The sequence below is a fragment of the Ovis canadensis genome, chromosome 1 (assembly GCF_042477335.2).
Source record: "Ovis canadensis isolate MfBH-ARS-UI-01 breed Bighorn chromosome 1, ARS-UI_OviCan_v2, whole genome shotgun sequence".
Taxonomy (NCBI): Eukaryota; Metazoa; Chordata; class Mammalia; order Artiodactyla; family Bovidae; genus Ovis; species Ovis canadensis.
Window position 1 is genome coordinate 100,022,004 of NC_091245.1, and position 18,501 is coordinate 100,040,504.

The window sequence follows — 18,501 nt, forward strand, 5'->3', positions numbered from 1 at the left end:
CAAAGGCTTTGGCATAGTCAATAAAGCAGAAATAGATGTTTTTCTGGAACTCTCTTGCTTTTTCAACAAACCAGCAGATGCTAGCAATTTGATCTCTGGTTCCTCTGCCTTTTCTAAAACCAGCTTGAACATCTGGAAGTTCACGGTTCACATACTGCTGAAGCCTGGCTTGGAGAAGTTTTGAGCATTACTTTACTAGTGTGTGAGATGAGTGCAATTGTGCAGTAGTTTGAGCATTCTTTGGCATTACCTTTCTTTGGGATTGGAATGAAAACTGACCTTTTCCAGTCCTGTGGCCACTGCTGAGTTTTCCAAATTTGCTTACATATTGAGTACAATACCTTCACAGCATCATCTTTTAGGGTTTGAAATAGCTCAACTGGAATTTCACCACCTCCACTAGCTTTGTTCGTGGTGATGCTTCCGAAGGTCCACTTGGCTTCACATTCCAGGATGTCCAGCTCTAGGTGAGTGTGAGTGATCACACCTTCGTGATTATCTGGGTCATGAAGATCTTTTTTGTACAGTTCTTCTGCGTATTCTTGCCACCTCTTCTTAATATCTTCTGCTTCTGTTAGGCCCCTACCATTTCTGTCCTGGCATATCCAGATAATAACAAAACTTCCAAGCTAACATCATTTTTCTGAGACAGCTGATATTGTCAATATTGTTTTACTTGAAAACCACAACATACTCCAACTTCGGTCAAGCCCATCTCAACCTAAGCAATGGCCATTCACAATATACCTCTTATGTCCCCTCAGACTCATCACCTCTTCTCATTCAAAGCCAATGTATATCTCTGGGTTACACTTCAATAACCATAGTAAACAGTTTACATTTTCCAAAAACACTCTCTCTACAGAGGTATAACATAAGAGTCATATGAGAAAACATCTCATTCTCTCTGGGCTCAACCTGAATCATACCTTATGGTCACAACTTTTAGGGGCAGGCTACTAATTCAGCATTAAATTCTCCCACTTTCTCTCTTCCCTCCCCTACTCCTCTATCCTCTACTAAATTACAAAGCTCTCTCTAACCCCATCCCTCATGCCCAAAACCAGTGTGACAGACCAAGAAAGAGACTAACCAAGAAAGAGACTCACCAAAGACTCATCTTCTTGATCACTCCAACCATGAAGGGCTGAGAAGACCACACCCATGGTGCCCCTCTTGTCACCCTTTTTGGTGGACCAACTGTGGTTACACGTTCCCATCATTTATTTTTAAGACTTTGACATTCCAACAACATTCTTAAGCTTCTTCATTTATTCAACTTTAAACACTTAAATGCACCAAAGAGCATGTACATGTACACGGGACACAGGCTGAAAAAAGAAGGCCTATCTCTCCGAGGCCAAGTTGTTTCCGCATGATCACAAAAATCAATATGACTCCAAGTATAACCAGAACCAAGCAAACATAAAGAGGTTTCAGAGATGAAAATGCACTTTAAAAATTAAAATGAAACAACATAAAGTCTCAATTCCTGAAGACCAATGAATTATTAAAAAAACATGAATCAGCTGCAGAAGCAGTAATAAAATAATCCTATTTCTGTGAGGGAACTTACTTTAAGGTCCCCAGGATAAACAGTGAGCTGAGAATCACTAAAAAACCTCAGAACCAGAGATTTCAAACATCTGTCTTTCTGTGCCTTTATCCTGCCCAACTTATTCCCAAATAGGAACCAGAATCAGATTCCTACCAACGTAAGACTCTTAAGACATGTCATTTGTCATGTTGGTTTCTGCAGAAGCTGCATCTTACCAAGTAGTCTTTAAAAATAAAAATGAGAAAACCAAAGAGTACAATTAGAAGCCTTCCCACTGTAACTTTGTTTTGATTTGCTCTCTAAAGATTTCAGAAAAAAAAAAATCATTAGTCTCAGATTCCTGATTTAATATGACTTTACTCCATGGCTAACGTGGCCAAGAGTAAATGCTTGTGTACAATTAAAACAGAAGCACTTTATCAGCAGGGCTTTACGGCTGGTTCCACTGTATTTACTATAAAGTACACTAACGACGGTGGAGGTTGAAGAAAGAGGTGGAAACAACCGTCACAGGTAACATGACAGACAGTAAGACCCTAGGTAGACTTTAAGGAACCAATTCTATTCTGGCAGGGGAAACCCACATAATTAACCAATTCTATTCTGGCAGGGGAAACCCATATTAATTAAGTTTCACACTTACAAAATTATCACTCTGAATTCAGGAATAAGAGGCATTTGGTTCTAGATACAATTCCATCTGTAGACACTAACTTTAAATTTAGAGAAGAAAAACACTCAGTGAATTAATATTATGAGTTGGGGTTTCTTAAGTGATTCCTAAATCCACCTACTATTTTTTTGCATTGATACAAATAATAGCTGTGATAGGAGGTCTACCATAGCCCTGGCTCAGATGTGGTCTTTAGTTTCAGAAAGTCCATCGGTCATGTAGCTGGCTGTCAATGTTAAATCTGTTGCTTGCAGAAGCCCCGGATCTCTGTGTTTGCTGAGCAGAGTCCTCACCATTTAAGCTCTTCCTACATACAGGACATGCGTCATGCTGAAACAAAGATATAAATCCACGTGAACAGCCTGACCCGAGAAGCTGGAAACCCTTAAGAAACCCTGACAGTTAGCAGGTAGATAAACAAAAAGGGCATGCCTTCTCACAGAGTACCTGCTGGGCTTCAAGTGTAACCCCAGGACATTTCCCAAACAGAACTTTTAACAGAACTGACAATTCAAGGCAGCAACGTAAGGATAGCTAACACATACTATCAAACAGAACTAACTAGAAACAATGACTGAGATGGACTTAAGCAGGGGTCAGCAAACTTGCTCTGTTAAAGAAAAAATAGTAACTATTTCAGACTCTGCAGGCCATACCACCAATGTTGCAACTACTTAACTCTGCTGAGGGAGCACAAAAGTAGCCATAGACCATCTGTAAACAAATGAGCATAGCTATGTTCCAATGAAACTTCATTTACAAAAATATGTGCCGGGCCACAGAAACCTATAGGCTGTAGTTTGCTAACCCCTGGTCAGAGAAGTTCTGAACAGATTAACAATCTAAAACACAGTAATGGTGCTACTAGGAGTTAGCCAGAAACTAAAATCTGATTTGTTTGGCTCTCCACTAACTGTTACTTATGCCCTTACTGATCCCCCCAAGACATGACTGGCACAGGGGCCCTATCACAGATGAGAGCTGTCTGTACTTACCAGTTCTAACCATGGCACAATACAACTGCTGTGAAAGTAGTGGTTGCAGGGTAACTGCCGGACTTCCTCCTCAACTGTGTAATCTTCTTTGCATACTGGACACTCTAAGCCCTTATCTGTTAGAGGAGGAAATGCCTTTTAAAATAAGCAAAAAGAAGGAAGAAAACCTAGCCTAATGTCTTTAATAATCAAAGGTATACAAAGAAAAAACAAAGTGCATCTAGGGTGGAGGCAGAGAAGAAGCAGAATTTTACTTCAAAATGGGGACAGAGGTGGTAATAGCCAGGGACATGAAAAGGACTGAAGAATGGGCCCATTCCAATAAGGTCCAGACAGCAACTCTATGAGGTCTATTTTTCAACATAAAGAGTTGGAAGAACTGGGGCTTAGATTATCTGTTAAGTAAAACAGGAAAAATATCTTCTCAAATGTGTTCTGGCAGTTTCTACTTAGGAAACACTGGCAATCTGTCCACCACAACCAAAGGACTCATCTCAACCATCTTGGCAGTTCTCATTCAGTGTGTCAAGCCACTTTCACTCTACTACTTTCAACATTACACATTCTATTGCGTCGTGGTTACCCTAAAGCCCTTTTTACGAGGTGTTTATTAAGAGCTGTACCAAGAGGTGCTGCGACAGAACTGCAAGGGTAACTCAGGCTCCAAGTCCAGAGACAGGAAACCTTCTTCTGAGACAAAATGGCTACAAACTGAACTAGGATTACCAAGCAGCAAATTCCAAGTTTCCCAAGTTTGGCTAATAACACCAGCTAGTCTATCTCTCCAGCAGCTAGGGTATGTATGCTACATGCTCCACAGTATTCACAGCATTTGGAGTAAAATACCACTTAAAAAGATTCACTCCCTCCTCTCTACTCCCACAATGTTTGCCCTAATTTCAGCTTTTACTTCTCATGCCTAGTTTACTGCAATAGCCTCTTAGGTAACAACCCTTACTCCAAGGCCTGCCAAATATATCCTATACTTTGCTACCAGTTAGTTTTCCCTAATACCAGCTCCACAGCAATTCCCAGCTCATCTTTTCTTGGATTCTCAGTTGGGATCCCCAAAAGGAACAGATTCAAAATTAAAAACATCACATCACCTCCTTATTCAAACCAGGGCCTGCTCACAATTCTTCCATCCCTGATGATGTCAGCACCACCTCTGTAGTTGCAGAGTTGCAAAACTTTAGAATCATCTTTCCCCCTTTCCCCTCCTTATCTTATGCAATCAATGATGAAAGCGTTTCTTCAAAAATTATCTGAGTCTACCCTTTCCTTTGTAGCACTGCCACCATCACCTGAACCCCATCAGAATGCTGCAACAGCCCATTAAGAGTATTTCTGCTCCTTCCCTCTTCCAACCTATTTTAGATACTACCTTCCAAACTAATCTTCCCCAAAGATCACTCAGATTCCCTCATTCCTCCAGTTAGGGACCTACAAAATTTACCTACTGCCTAAAACATCCAGCCCTAACTCCTCTGCCAGTTTCAGGGTCCCCTGCAACAAGGACTTATCCAGTCATACCTATCCAATTACACCTCCAATTCAAACATACCTCCCATCACTCCACAAATTAGATTCTATTTCAGATCTAATGAGGTTACACTCCTTATACCTAATTCAGACTCCATGTTCATACTGACATTCTTCATTGGTTCATACTTTGCCATAAACAGAATAATCTCTCTAAGATGGCCCATCCTATCTTTTAAAATCTTCTGACTCTCTAAAGTAGAATTCATGGGGAAAGAAACTCCAACTCCAAACTAATGTCCCTTATCACTAAGTTTTTTTCATGCTTATACATAAAATAATATCTATCTAATGTACCAAAGTATAGGGTAGATGTGAAACAAATTCCTAGCCTCCTATTTTTCTCTTCCTTTTCCCCTAGAGTATCATTTGCTCAAGTACTTTTTACATAATAATGTCTAATTTGGTGAGTTTTGCTTCCTCTAGTAAGTTCTTCAAGAAATCAAGCTTTATATACCTTTGCACTTCTCTATTTCCTGCATGGCAGCTAGAAAAATAGCATGGTAATTGCTCAGGAATTACCTGTTGACTAACCCTAATGAAGCGATAGGTACCTTTCATATCTGGCACACAGGTAGGAACTTTAGGAATGCTACAGTTTCACAGAAGATTTTTAATATAGTACATGGCTCAGATTCTGAACAGAGATAATAAAACAAAAACACACACATGAAAAGGAACCTACCAAAAAAAAAAAAAGGAACCTACCAACTTGTTCCTGAGTTACTGTCACTGTTGGAAGAGATGTGATCTTTTCCTTGTCAGCTGGGGGAGGCCCTGTATTTTCCAGTTGTCCTAAAAGCTACAAAAAAAAAAAGGCAAAGAAGAAGTGGCAGACATCAAACTATCCCTAGGAGGGAGCAGCTGCTCCATCTGAGAACAGTACAGACATTAGAAATGTTAGTTGCTTTTGCTTCCACAAGGCTCTGAGACGCTTGGGTTTGCCCTTTCCTGCTGCCAGAATAATTGCTTTACATTTTCAGAGTGACAATAGTATAAGCCTACAGACAGATCCATCACTGCAAGGCTCACCTCTGGGCATAAAGCAACTTTGGAGGCAGCAAAAGGGTTGTGATGTCACAAATAAAACTACACCTTAACAGAAATTGATACTTAACCAGTTCAAAAACTTCATTTTTCTGAAAGAAAGAAAAAGGTGAGAGTATGGAAAGTAGCATTAGGTAAGCCAAGAAATAGGTAAATTACTTCCTACAAGAAGACCTGGATATAAATGACATGCTTTCTAGTCTCAGCAATCCACAAGGGAAATGAAAAACCAATTAAATTAAAATAAACATAAACAAGTGGAAGCAATTATACATGGCATGGGAATACCTTTTTCTCTGCTTCCTTCCCCTACTTTGCTCCCTCTAGCAGAAATCCCTGCTTCAACATGTGAGGACACCTTTCTTTTTTGTGAAGTACTTGTCAACAGAATCCTCATAGGAATGAACAAGAGGCCAAAACAGAAAATACTGTTATAGAAGTTTTTTCCTTTGGAGTTGAAGCTATCTTCTAGAAAGTCCCTAGGACCAAGAAAATACATGGATGCTGAGCTAAACCCATAAACCATTTATCTCTTTAGTAAAACAGAAACCCACAAGCTCAAAATATTAGGGAAAGCAGAGTGACTGCCATTTCAGAAAGTAGCAGAAGGAAAGCAGGAAGCCTGTGGAACCATGAGACACACTGAACAGACACCCTCAAAAGGCAGCTCCTCACCTGGGTTACAATGGCATCAAGCCCTGTCTGACCCCAGGCATAGTCCCCAGGGTTGGAGTGCAGCATCCCGCTCCTATACATGAGATGAGACAGACAGCATTAGATGGAGTGACCAGGCTCCGCCTTACACCACAGAAAAAGTTGGCAGAGGAATCCTGCTCTCTCTCAGAGCTGGCAAGTCACTAGTTCTCTAGAACCAAGTGGCAAGGAATTTCTCAGTGATTTCAAGGTCAAACAGATTATCCAAAGGCAGTCTCTCATTCTCCAGGAATTTCTGCTTAACTGTATGGAACATAAAATGTGAAGCTACCTAAAATACCACCTGACAAACCAGAGCAAAAAGAGACTCATTGCCTGTTGGTTAAAAGTTTGTCTCCTCTGGGCCCATTTAAATTAAACAGAGATGGAGCTGCTTTGTAAGGAGATTTTTCCCTTCCTAAGTGGCCAAAATTGACAGCAAAGTTCCCTCATTCTAAGGGGCAGCCTGTGGCCTTACACAATGAGCAGCTTTCAAGTAGAGAAGCAGCCATAGCAGTGTCTCTGAATCACAACTTAGAGCAGTTACAAAAGGGATTTGGCAGCACCTCTTTCTGGAGCTGTTGGTATACTACCCTGCATGACAGATATCCAGACTCTTTGGCTGGAACATGCTTAAAGAAACTAGAGGCTGGAAAACAGGGTAATTGTGTGGAAGGACCAAGGTCCCTCTGAGCAAAGAAGCCTTCTGGGGTACAGTCAGAAGTGGCAAATAATTGTCCAGACAAGAAGACATTCCATCTTTAACCTGTACAGTAAGTAACTGTCACTCTGTTACTGAATTTAAGCCTTTTGTTTCTTCTGAAAAAAACCTTCTTACTTTGAGAAAAGGAAGTGAAGCAACGTTTTCAATTTCAGAAATTCTTAAGGAATAAAACCTTCCCATATAATCTCCAAGAGAAACTCACGAATCAGACACCAAACTTGGTAGGGACCACCTCACTCCCTACCTCAGCACGACCCTCAGACCTGAGTATGAATGGAATCAGACACCCTGCAGGACCAGGATGGCCCTCATCAGCCTGAACTACACAAAAAATAAGTTCTGATTAAGTTTGGGCTCAGCAGACAACAGCAGTCTTTAACAGCCTGCCAATCACATCTATACACTCACCTGTGCAGCTCCTTTTGTCTCTCATTATGGCACAGATACTACAGTACTGAAAATTACGCTACTCCAGGAGACTGAGACAGAAGGCAACTAGTTACTTACCAAGAAAATGGGGATCCAGGAATGAATCCTGCAATGATCTGTTGTAGTACTCTGTTGAAGAAAAAAAAATAGGTAAGACAACAGACTCATGAAAGTACTCTGTAGATATCCATGGCTGACTCATCACCAACCCCCTCCCCATAACACAATGGCTTTTCACTCTAAAAAATAGAACCAGAAATCAGTCTGCTATCTGGTAGACTGCTTCTTTGCTATTATGGCTGTCTTCCTTAGATTTTTATGAATTAAACAGGAAAGGACTCTGACTGTATGGTTAGTGTTCAAACTATGATTCCTGGATCCTTGGCAGCAACATGAGAGGCTTAAAGAGATGCTAGGCCAGTGGGATTCTGGACCCACCTCCCTGCAACAGGAGTAGTTCCATTTTTATGTCTTATATACATTGTGCAATGGAGAAGGTAATGGCACCCCACTCCAGTACTCTTGCCTGGAAAATCCCATGGACAGAGGAGCCTGGTAGGCTGTAGTCCATGGGGTCGCTAAGAGTCGGACACGACTGAGCAACTTCACTTTCACTTTCCACTTTCATGCACTGGAGAAGGAAATGGCAACCCACTCCAGTGTTCTTGCCTAGAGAATCCCAGGGACAGGGGAGCCTGGTGGGCTGCTGTCTATGGGGTCACACAGAGTCGGACACTGAAGTGACTTAGCATACATTGTGCAAAATACTATTTAAAGGTACGGCACCCCCGCCCATCCCTTTATTTGGCCGTGCTGGGTTGTCTTTGCTGCTCGGGGTGTTTTCTAGTTGTGGTGCTGTGTCTAGAGGTTTTCCGTTCTTGTGGCTTCTCTTATTGCACAGCACAGGCTCTAGGACATGTGGGCGTCAGCAGTTGCAGCTCCAGGGCTCTAGAGCACAGGCTCGACAGTTGTGACGTACGAGCTTGTTCCTCCATGGCATGTGGGATCTTCCCAAACCAGGGACTGAACCCATATCTCCTGTATTGGCAGGCAGAGTCTTTACCACTGAGCCACCAGGGAAGCCCTAAAGAGCCTTTTTTAAAAAAATTCCATGATAGCTAACTAAGACATTCACAAGTTATTTTATACTCCTCTTTTGGGTATAGGTTGGACTTATGGACTTTTCTTTTTTCTTTTTTGATGTACAACTGACATATAACATTGCATTTTTTTTTCAGGTACAACATGATTTGATGTTTGTATATATCGCAAATGATCATCATCATGAAACTTATTCACATTCATTACCATACATAGTTATAAAATTTTACTTTCTTATGATCTACTCTCTTAGCAACTTTCAAATATGCAATACAGTATTAAAACAACACTGTAATGTAATTAACAGTAATGAACTATAATCTATCTCATTGTGAGTTTCATTTACATTTCCCTGATAATACAGTCATTGTGCTATACATTATACCCCCAATATTTATTTTATAGGTGGAAATTTGTATCTTTTGACCCCCTTCACTGATTTTACTTATCCCCCAACCCCTGCCTATGGCAATCGACCAATCTGTTCCCTTCTATCTATGAACCTGGACACTGAATTCTTTTTTTTTTTTAAAGATTCCACCTATAAGATTATATAGTATTTGTCTTTCTCTGATTTATTTCACTTAGCATGTCCTCAGGGTCAGACATGACTGAAGTGACTTAGCAGCAGCAGCAGTGTCCATTCATGTTGTTGCAAATGGCAAGATGCCAGTCTATTTTAGAGCTGAATAATATTCCACTGTACATGTGTACCACCATTTCTTTATCCAGTTGGCTATCACTGGACCCTTAGGTTGTTTCCATGCCTTGGCTATGGTAAACAATGCTGCAATGATCATGGGGTGCATGTATCTTTTCAAATTTGTGCTTCTGTTTTCTTCAGATGAATATCCAGAAGAGGAATTGCTGGATCATAACGTAGTTCTTTTTTTTTTTAGGAAACTCCATATTGTTTTCCACATTGGCTATACCAATTTACATTCCCAACAATAGTGTATAGGGGGCTCATTCCCTTTTCTTGACACCCTCATCAACGCTTGTTATTTCTTATCTTTTTGACTATAGCCATTCGAACGGGTGTGAGGTGATAGCTCACTGTGGCTTTGATTTGTATTTCTCTGATGATTAGTGATGGCAGAGCATCTTTTCACGTGCCTGTCGGCCACCTATATGTCTTCTTCAGAAAAATGTCTATTCAAGTACTCCGCACATTTTTTAATTCGGATGTTTGTTTTTATTGTTGCTGAGTTGCATGAGTTCTTTGTATTATTTTGGATATTAGTCTCCTGTTGGATATATCATTTGCAAATACTTTCTCCAATTCAGTTGGTTTCCTTTTCATTCTCTTGATTTCCTTAGCCATGCAGAAGCTTTTCACAGTCTGATGTAGTTCCACCTGTTTATTTTTGTCGTTGCCTCTGCTTCTGGAGTCATCCAAAAAAATCATGGAATGTAAAGCCAAGTGGGCCTTAGAAAGCATCACTACGAACAAAGCTAGTGGAAGTGATGGAATTCCAATGGAGCTATCTCAAATCCTGAAAGATGATGCTGTGAAAGTGCAGCATTCAGTATGTAAGCAAATTTGGAAAACTCAGCAGTGGCCACAGGACTGAAAAAGGTCAGTTTTCATTCCAATCCCAAAGAAAGGTAATGCCAAAGAATGCTCAAACTACCGCACAATTGCACTCATCTCACACACTAGTAAAGTAATGCTCAAAATTCCCCAAGCCAGGCTTCAGCAATACATGAACCATGAACTTCCAGATGTTCAAACTGGTTTAAGAAAAGGCAGAGGAACCAGAGATCAAATTGCCAACATCTGCTGGATCATGGAAAAAGCAAGAGAGTTCCAGAAAAACATCTATTTCTGCTTTATTGACTATGCCAAAGCCTTTAACTGTGTGGATCACAATAAACTGTGGAAAATTTTGAAAGAGATGGGAACACCAGACCACCTGACCTGCCTCTTGAGAAACCTGTATGCAGGTCAGGAAGCAACAGTCAGAACTGGACATGGAACAACAGACTGGTTTCAAACAGGAAAAGGAGTATGTCAAGGCTGTATATTGTCACCCTGCTTATTTAACTTCAATGTAGAGTACATCATGAGAAACGCTGGGCTGGAAGAAGCACAGGCTGGAATCAAGATTGCTGGGAGAAATATCAATAACCTCAGATATGCAGATGACACCACCCTTATGGCAGAAAGTGAAGAAGAACTAAAAAGCCTCTTGATGAAAGTGAAAGAGGAGAATGAAAAAGGTGTTTTAAAGCTCAACATTCAGAAAACAAAGATCATGGCATCTGGTCCCATCACTTCATGGGAAATAGATGGGAAAACTGTGGAAACAGTGTCAGACTTTATTTTTTTGGGCTCCAAAATCACTGCAGATGGTGATTGCAGCCATGAAATTATAAGATGCTTACACCTTGGAAGAAAAGCTATGGCCAACCTAGATAGCATATTGAAAAGCAGAGACATTACTTTGCCAACAAAGGTCCGCCTAGTCAAGGCTATGGTTTTTCCAGTGATCATGTATGGATGTGAGAGCTGGACTGTGAAGAAAGCTGACCACCAAAGAATTGATGCTTTTGAACTGGGGTGCCGGAGAAGACTCTTGAGAGTCCCTTGGACTCCAAGGAGATCCATCCAGTCCATTCTAAAGGAGATCAGTCCTGGGTGTTCTTTGGAAGGAATGATGCTAAAGCTGAAACTCCAGTACTTTGGCCACCTCATGCAAAGAGCTGAGTCATTGGAAAAGACTCTGATGCTGGGAGGGATTGGGGGCAGGAGGAGAAGGTGATGACAGAGGATGAGATGGCTGGATGGCATCACTGACTCAATGGACGTGAGTTTGAGTGAACTCCAGGAGATGGTGATGGACAGGGAGGCCTGGCATGCTGCAGTTCATGGGGTCGCAGAGTCGGACACGACTGAGCGACTGAACTGAACTGAAAAAAATCTTCACCAAGACTGATGTCAAGGAGTTTCCTGCCTGTTTTCTTATAGGCATTTTACAGTTTCAGATCATATGTACCAGTCTTTAATCCATTTTAAGTTAACTTTTGTATGGTATAAGGCACTGATCCAATTTCATTCTTTTCCTTGTGGCTATCCAGTTTTTCCAACACCACTTATTAAACAGACTGTTCTTTCTCCACTGTATATTCTTGGCTCCTCTGTCATAAACCAATAGACCATATATGCATAGATTTATTTCTGGCCCTCTGTTACCTTGATTTAGATATCTATTTTCATGCCAATACCATACTCTGACTTACTTCTTTTTTTATTATTAAAAATTAAATTTCTTTCATTACCAAAGTTAAGGAAGTCAAATAAGACACAAAGATTTAAACAGATTCTTACAAAAGATTCTCTGTCTTATCCAACCCCCTGTTCCTGCTCCTGGGAGGGAGTCACTTTCTGTGGTTGTTTCTGGCATTCTTAAATATTCATATTCCTAAGTACTATCATGATTCATTTGTCTCTTTATCAATCAGTTGTAGTCATTCACTTATTGATTTACTGATTTCCTCTTGGAGTAGATGAGCATTTAGCTCTATGAGCTAATTACTCCATCCTGTCCTCAGGCTAATCTCATCCTGTCCTCCAGCTACTCTGCTTTCCTGTTCCAGAGAGTCTGGTCAGTGATTCTGGCTGTATCAGTATCAGCTGTGACTTACTTCTTAACAATAGAATACGGGAGGATAACTGTGACTTCCAAAAGTGAAAGTGGAAGTGGAAGTGAAGTCGCTCAGTTGTGTCCAACTCTTTGCGACACCATGGACTGTAGTCTACCAGGCTCCTCCGTCCATGTGATTTTCCAGGCAAGAATACTGCAGTGGGTTGCCATTTCCTTTTCCAAGGAGAGGTCATAAAAGGCATTGTGGCTTCTTCCTTGCACCCTCTCATGGATTACTTTCTTTGGGAAAGTGCCATATCAAGTAATCCTGTGGAAATGCCCACATGATAAAGAACTAAGGCTTCCTGGCAATATCCAGAACAAACTTGCCAAAATCTGAGTAATTCCCAATTGATTCTTCAGATAACTACAGCAACGGCCAATGAACTTACTGTAAGCTCATGAGATCCCAAGCCAGAACCACCCAGCTAAGCTGCTCTCAAATTCCCGACCCACTGAACCTATGAGATAATAAATGTTTGTTGTTTAAGCCTCTAAGCTCTGGGGTAATTGTTATACAGCAGTAGATACTTAATACAGATTTTGATACCCAGAAGTGAGTGCACGCATGCTAAGTTGTGTCTGACTCTTTGAAATTTCATGGATTGTAGCTTGACAGGCTCCTCTGCCCATGGAGTTTTCCAGGCAAGAATACTGCAAGACAGTTGCCATTTCCTACTCCAGGGGATCTACCAGACCCAGGGGTCAAACATATGTCTCCTGTGTCTCTTGCACTGGCAGGTGGATTCCTTACCACTGGGCCACCTGTGAAGCTTGCTGTTTAAAAAAAAAAAAACACTAAAACGTGGGAATAGCTCTGAAATACAGCAAAGGGCAGAGCTGGAAGGATTTTGAGGACAGTGAGTAAAAGTTTGAAAAGCCTTGAAGAAACAGTAGATGCCTGATGGCTTCTGAGGAAGAGTGAGTACTTAAGGGAAAGTGAGGAAACAGGAGGGAAAGAGATCCTTGTTATGTAGTGGAAAAATCCTGCCATCATATGGGAAGTAGAAGTTATGGCTCATGAACAGGATGATAATCTAGCTAACAAGATTTCCAGACAGGAATGCTGAAGGTCCCTTTTGGTTTCATCTTGATGCATTAAAATGCAAAAGAAGAGGAATACATTAAAGGAAGAATACTTAAAAAGGAGTTAAGATTGGATCATTCTGAAAATTCCCAGACTCTCCAGATGGCAAATGATACTAAAATTAAGAAATGGCTTTAAAAAAAAAGAAAGAAAGAAATGGTTTTCAAGCAAAGATCAAATCATGGGCACTGCCAAAAGAAAACAGTTAAAACAGCCAAGAGTGTGGCTATAAAAATTCTTTGTGAAGACCTCAGAAAGATAGTGCCTAGAGAACCATTCAATTAAACAACTGTGGATGTCGTATTATTAATAGTTTCCTGGGGCTGCCATAACATATTCCCACAAACTGGGTAGCTAAAACAACAGGAGTTTATTCTCTCATAATTTTGGAAGTCAGAAATCTGAAATCAAGATGCTGTCAGGGGCCTCCCTGGTGATTCAGTGGTAAAGAATCCACCTGTCAATGCAGGAGACATGACAGACGTGGATTTGATCCTTGAGTTGGAAAGACTCCCCTGGAGGAGGGCATGGCAACCCAATATTCTTGCCTAGAGAATTCCAAGGACAGAAGAGTCTGGCAGGCTACAATCCATAGGGTTGCAAATAGCCTTAGTTCTTTACTTGTGAAACTAAAGCATCTGAGCACACACACAGACATAAAAGACATTATTTCCAAATAAGATCATATTCACAGCTAAGTTAGGAAGTTAGGACTTGAACACTGGTGGAGTATACAGGTCTACCCACAACAAGTATTGTCCTTCAGCAATCCCAGCAGAAGTCCATGGTAAAAAAGGGAGTATCTAAAAAAGACTTGCGAGCATAGTTTTTGTTAACAGCATGAACTTTACTAATACTCACAGGAGACTCAAAGTTTTAAAAAGAAACACTACCAGCTTAAATTGAAAAGTACAAAGGCAGTACAAAATGAAAAGAGATCTTTTAGGCCCTCAAAATTCTACTGGCAAGATGTAGGCTAAAAAAACTATGGAGCTGCAAATCTGGACTACTTTTCATGGAAAAGAATGACTCACAGGGTAGAATCAAGAGCCAGGAAGGAGGAAACAAGAGCCACAGAGACGCATTCCTGGGCAGAAGTAGAACGAAGTCCTAATCAAGGACCGCCCAACATTTATCCAGACAAACATCAAAATTGCTATCCATCAGTAACTTCTGTGTGCCTTACATCTTCTCCCTTTCTAAACAGAAATCTCTATACCTGTTGATTATATTCCTGTCCCATCACTATATGTGAGGAGTAAAAAACTTGTGTCTTTGGTTTCTAGATCTCCACATCAAAAGGAATTCTGTCTATAACCCAAAGAGCCTCATCCATATTCAGACCTAAGTAAATGACACTTGGATTTCAAGTTGATGCTATAAAGGGACAAGACTTCTGGTGGGTCTTGGGAGGAGGTGAGTGTATTTCTCACATGGGAGAAATTTCTGGCCAAAGGTTAAATTGTGGTAGTTTTAAAAAAATATGTCCAGGGCTTCTCTGGCAGTCCAGTGGTTAAGACTCTGCTTGCACTGCAGGGAGCGCAGACTCCATCCCTGGTCAGAGAACTAAGACCCCCACATGCCGTGCAGCATGGCCAAAAACTTAAGGAAAAAAAATCTTTTTAATTTTGTAAATAAAAACATGTATACAAATTCTTTAATATTCTTCCTCATGAATGTGGGCTAGACTTGGTGATTCGCTCCTTACAGATAAAATATGGCTGAAGTGACAGTGTTTGTCTTTTAAGATCAGGATATAAAAGGCATTATGGTTTTCCCTTCTTCCTTTTTCTCTCCTGGATCACTTACTCTAGGGGAAGCCAGCTGCCAAGTCATGAAGACACCAAAGAGTCCTACGGAGATGCCCACACAGTGAGGAATTGAGGCCTCCTGCCAACAGTAATGTTAGTTCACCCATCTTGAAATGGATCTTACCAATCCCAGGTAAGTATTCAGATTACTGCTGCCACTGCAGACATTTTGATTACAACATCATGAAAAACTTTACCAAAAACACCTAGCTAAGCTGCTCCCAAATTCCTGTCCCTCAGAAACTGTGAGATGATAAACGTCTGTTGTTAAAAGCTGCTATGGGGTTCCCTGATAGCTCAGTTGGTAAAGAATCCCCCTGCAATGCAGGAGACCTTGGTTCGATTCCTGGGTCAGGAAGATCCACTGGAGAAGGGATAGGTTACCCACTCCAATATTCTTGGGCTTCCCTTGTGGCTCAGCTGATGAAGAATCCGCCTACAATGCGGAAGACCTGGGTTGGATCCCTGGGTTGGGAAGATCCCCTGGAGAAGGGAGAAGCTACCCACTCCAGTATTCTGGCCTGGAGAATTCCATGGACTTTATAGTCCATGGGGTTTGCAGAGTCGGACACGACTGAGCAATAACTCTACCATAAATTGCTAAATTCTAGTATAATCTGTTTACCCAGCAACAAATGACTAGTATATCCTCGCTTGCTAGTAAAGGCATATCTCAGCAGTATCACAGGTGTGGTTCCAGACCACTGCAATGAAGCAAATGTTGCAATAAAATCACTGCTATGAATTTTTTGGTTTCCCAGTGCATATAAAAGTTATGTTTACACTTTATTGTTGTCTCCTAAGTATGTGATAACATTATGTCTAAAACAATGTACATACCTTAATTTTAAAATATTTTATTTTTTAAAAATACTAACTATCATCTGAACCTTCAGCAAGTTAGTAGTAACACCAAAGACCACTGATCAAAGGTCACCACAGCAAATACAATAATGAAAAAGTTTAAAATATTATGAGACTTATGAAAATGTGACTCCAAGACATGAAGTGAGCAAGCAGTTGAAAAAAATGGCACCGACAGATTTGTTGGATACAGGGTTGCCACAAACCTTCAATTTGTAAAAAACGCAGTATCTGCTAAGCGCAATAAAGCAAAGCGCAATGAAAACTGGGGAGCTGTACAGTTGGCCCTCTGTACCCACAGGTTCTGCATCTGCAAACTACTGAGGGAAGGGGGGAAACTCAAGAAAGCTCCAAAAAGCAAAACTTGAATTTGCAGTTCAACACCAACTATTTATATAGCATTTACTTTGTTTAAAGTGTTGCTATTTACATAGCATTGTATTAAGTGTTACAGTAACCTAAAGATGACTTGAAGTATACAGAAGCATGTACTATAGGTTATTTGCAAATACTGGTTTATATCAGACATGCGAATTCTCAGAGTTGGGTACGGAGGGGGTGGTGGGGGTGGCGCACAGGGTGTCCTGGAACCAATCCCTCCAACAGACACTGAGGGATGACTAACTAGAACAGATGATCACATACTTGAACTAACCAATAAGTAAGTGGTAATAATCAAGTTTGAGAGAGAGACAGAGAGAAAGACTCCAGTTCCCTGAGGCTCTAAAGCAGACCCTATATAAATACTAGGAATTGCCAGGGACACCTCAGGGGATAAGCTGCTGATTTCGCCTTTATCAGGGGCTTACTCTCCAGAAGTGAGATCCAGGTTCCATTTCAGCAGCTCAAGGTGACCCCAGTAAGTGAATGAGCTGATGTCAGGAAATTATCTTCAATAGATACATACACAGTACTTACAGTGAACTTTCTTTAAACAAACACTTTCTTGTTAAAGTAATAGGAGCTAAAAGGGGTGGGGGAAGAGGTTTATGTATTTAATTTTAGCAACCCACAGAAGAGAGAAATAAATCCACAGGGTCTGGAAGGGAAGATATATGCTAAAATCAGATAAGAGTAGTCACTTAGTCTCCAGAGCTGTTTTCTCTCTAGGTTTCCTCCTAGCTCCCTTGTCAGTCTCCTCTACTTATTCTTCCTACCTTCCAAACTTCTAATCAAGGAGGGCTCAGAGCTCAATTCCCTGAGCTCCTCTATCTTGCCTCTTTTGGCAATTTCATCCAGTTTTATATTTAAGTATCATATATAGGAGATCAGTCCTGGATGTTCTTTGGAAGGACTGATGCTAAAGCTGAAACTCCAGTACTCTGGCCACCTCATGCGAAGAGTTGACTCATTGGAAAAGACTCTAATGCTGGGAGGGACTGGGGGCAGGAGGAGAAGGGGACGACAGAGGATGAGATGGCTAGATGGCATCACCGACTCGATGGACATGAGTCTGAGTGAACTCCGGGAGTTGGTGATGGACAGGGAGGCCTGGCGTGCTGTGATTCATGTGGTTGCAAAGAGTCGGAACACGACTGAGCGACTGAACTGAACTGAACTGAACTGAACCATATATAGGCAACAACTTTCCAGGTTTTATATCCAGGCGAGACCTCTCCCTACTCAACATCATCACTTGAATGTGTAATTAGCACCTCAAACTTATTAAGTCCAAAAGTGAACTCTTAGATCTTCTCCCCCAAACCCATCCCTTCTAGCATTTCCCATCTTAGCTGATGGTGGCTCCATTTTTCTAGTTGTTCAGACAAAAACCTTTATGTCATCCTTAACTCTTCTTTCTGTTACACCTCATATCCAATCTGCCAGCAAATCCTGTCATGCCCAAAGTCAATCTTTACCTAGAATCCAGCTTTTTTTTTTTTTTAAACTAACCCTCATCCAAGCCACTGGCATCTCTAACTTTAATGCAACAGCCTCCTAACTGGTTTCTCTGCTTCTGTCTTTGCCCCCGTGCCCCTCATACACACACATACCACTCACCATTCTATTATCAACACAGCAGTTAGAATGATCATTTAAAGGTGTAAGTTAGACCATGTCATTCTTCTACCCTAAAATTCTTACTGGACTTCCACTGCACTCAGAATAAAAGCCTTTATAAATAGCCTACCAGTCGCTACATGATCTCAGACTCACCTCCTGATCTCTGGCCCCAACAAGTTCTCTGTGACCTCATCTCCTACTATTCCCCTCACTTATTCCATTCTCTCTACATTAGACTCTCCTTGTTGGCACATTCCTGGCTCATTCCCTCACTACTTTTATATCTATTCAAATATCTTCTCAATAAGGCCTTCGCTGACTACACT

The 18,501-nt window shown here is 41.1% G+C and overlaps 1 protein-coding gene across 3 annotated transcripts in view; it reads right to left on the bottom strand.

Moving 5' to 3' along the window:
• Positions 1–1,254: 1,254 nt before the first annotated feature.
• RNF115 (ring finger protein 115) overlaps positions 1,255–18,501 on the bottom strand; it is a 73,243-nt gene continuing 55,996 nt past the window's right edge. For all 3 annotated transcript variants that reach the window (XM_069602892.1, XM_069602903.1, XM_069602888.1), the window contains exons 5-9: positions 7,740–7,790; positions 6,491–6,563; positions 5,477–5,570; positions 3,227–3,342; positions 1,255–2,561 (exon numbers count right to left, since the gene is read on the bottom strand). In XM_069602892.1, coding sequence (XP_069458993.1) covers positions 2,430–2,561; positions 3,227–3,342; positions 5,477–5,570; positions 6,491–6,563; positions 7,740–7,790 — 466 coding nt within the window. In that variant the 3' untranslated portion in view covers positions 1,255–2,429. The remainder of the gene's footprint in view (positions 2,562–3,226; positions 3,343–5,476; positions 5,571–6,490; positions 6,564–7,739; positions 7,791–18,501) is intronic.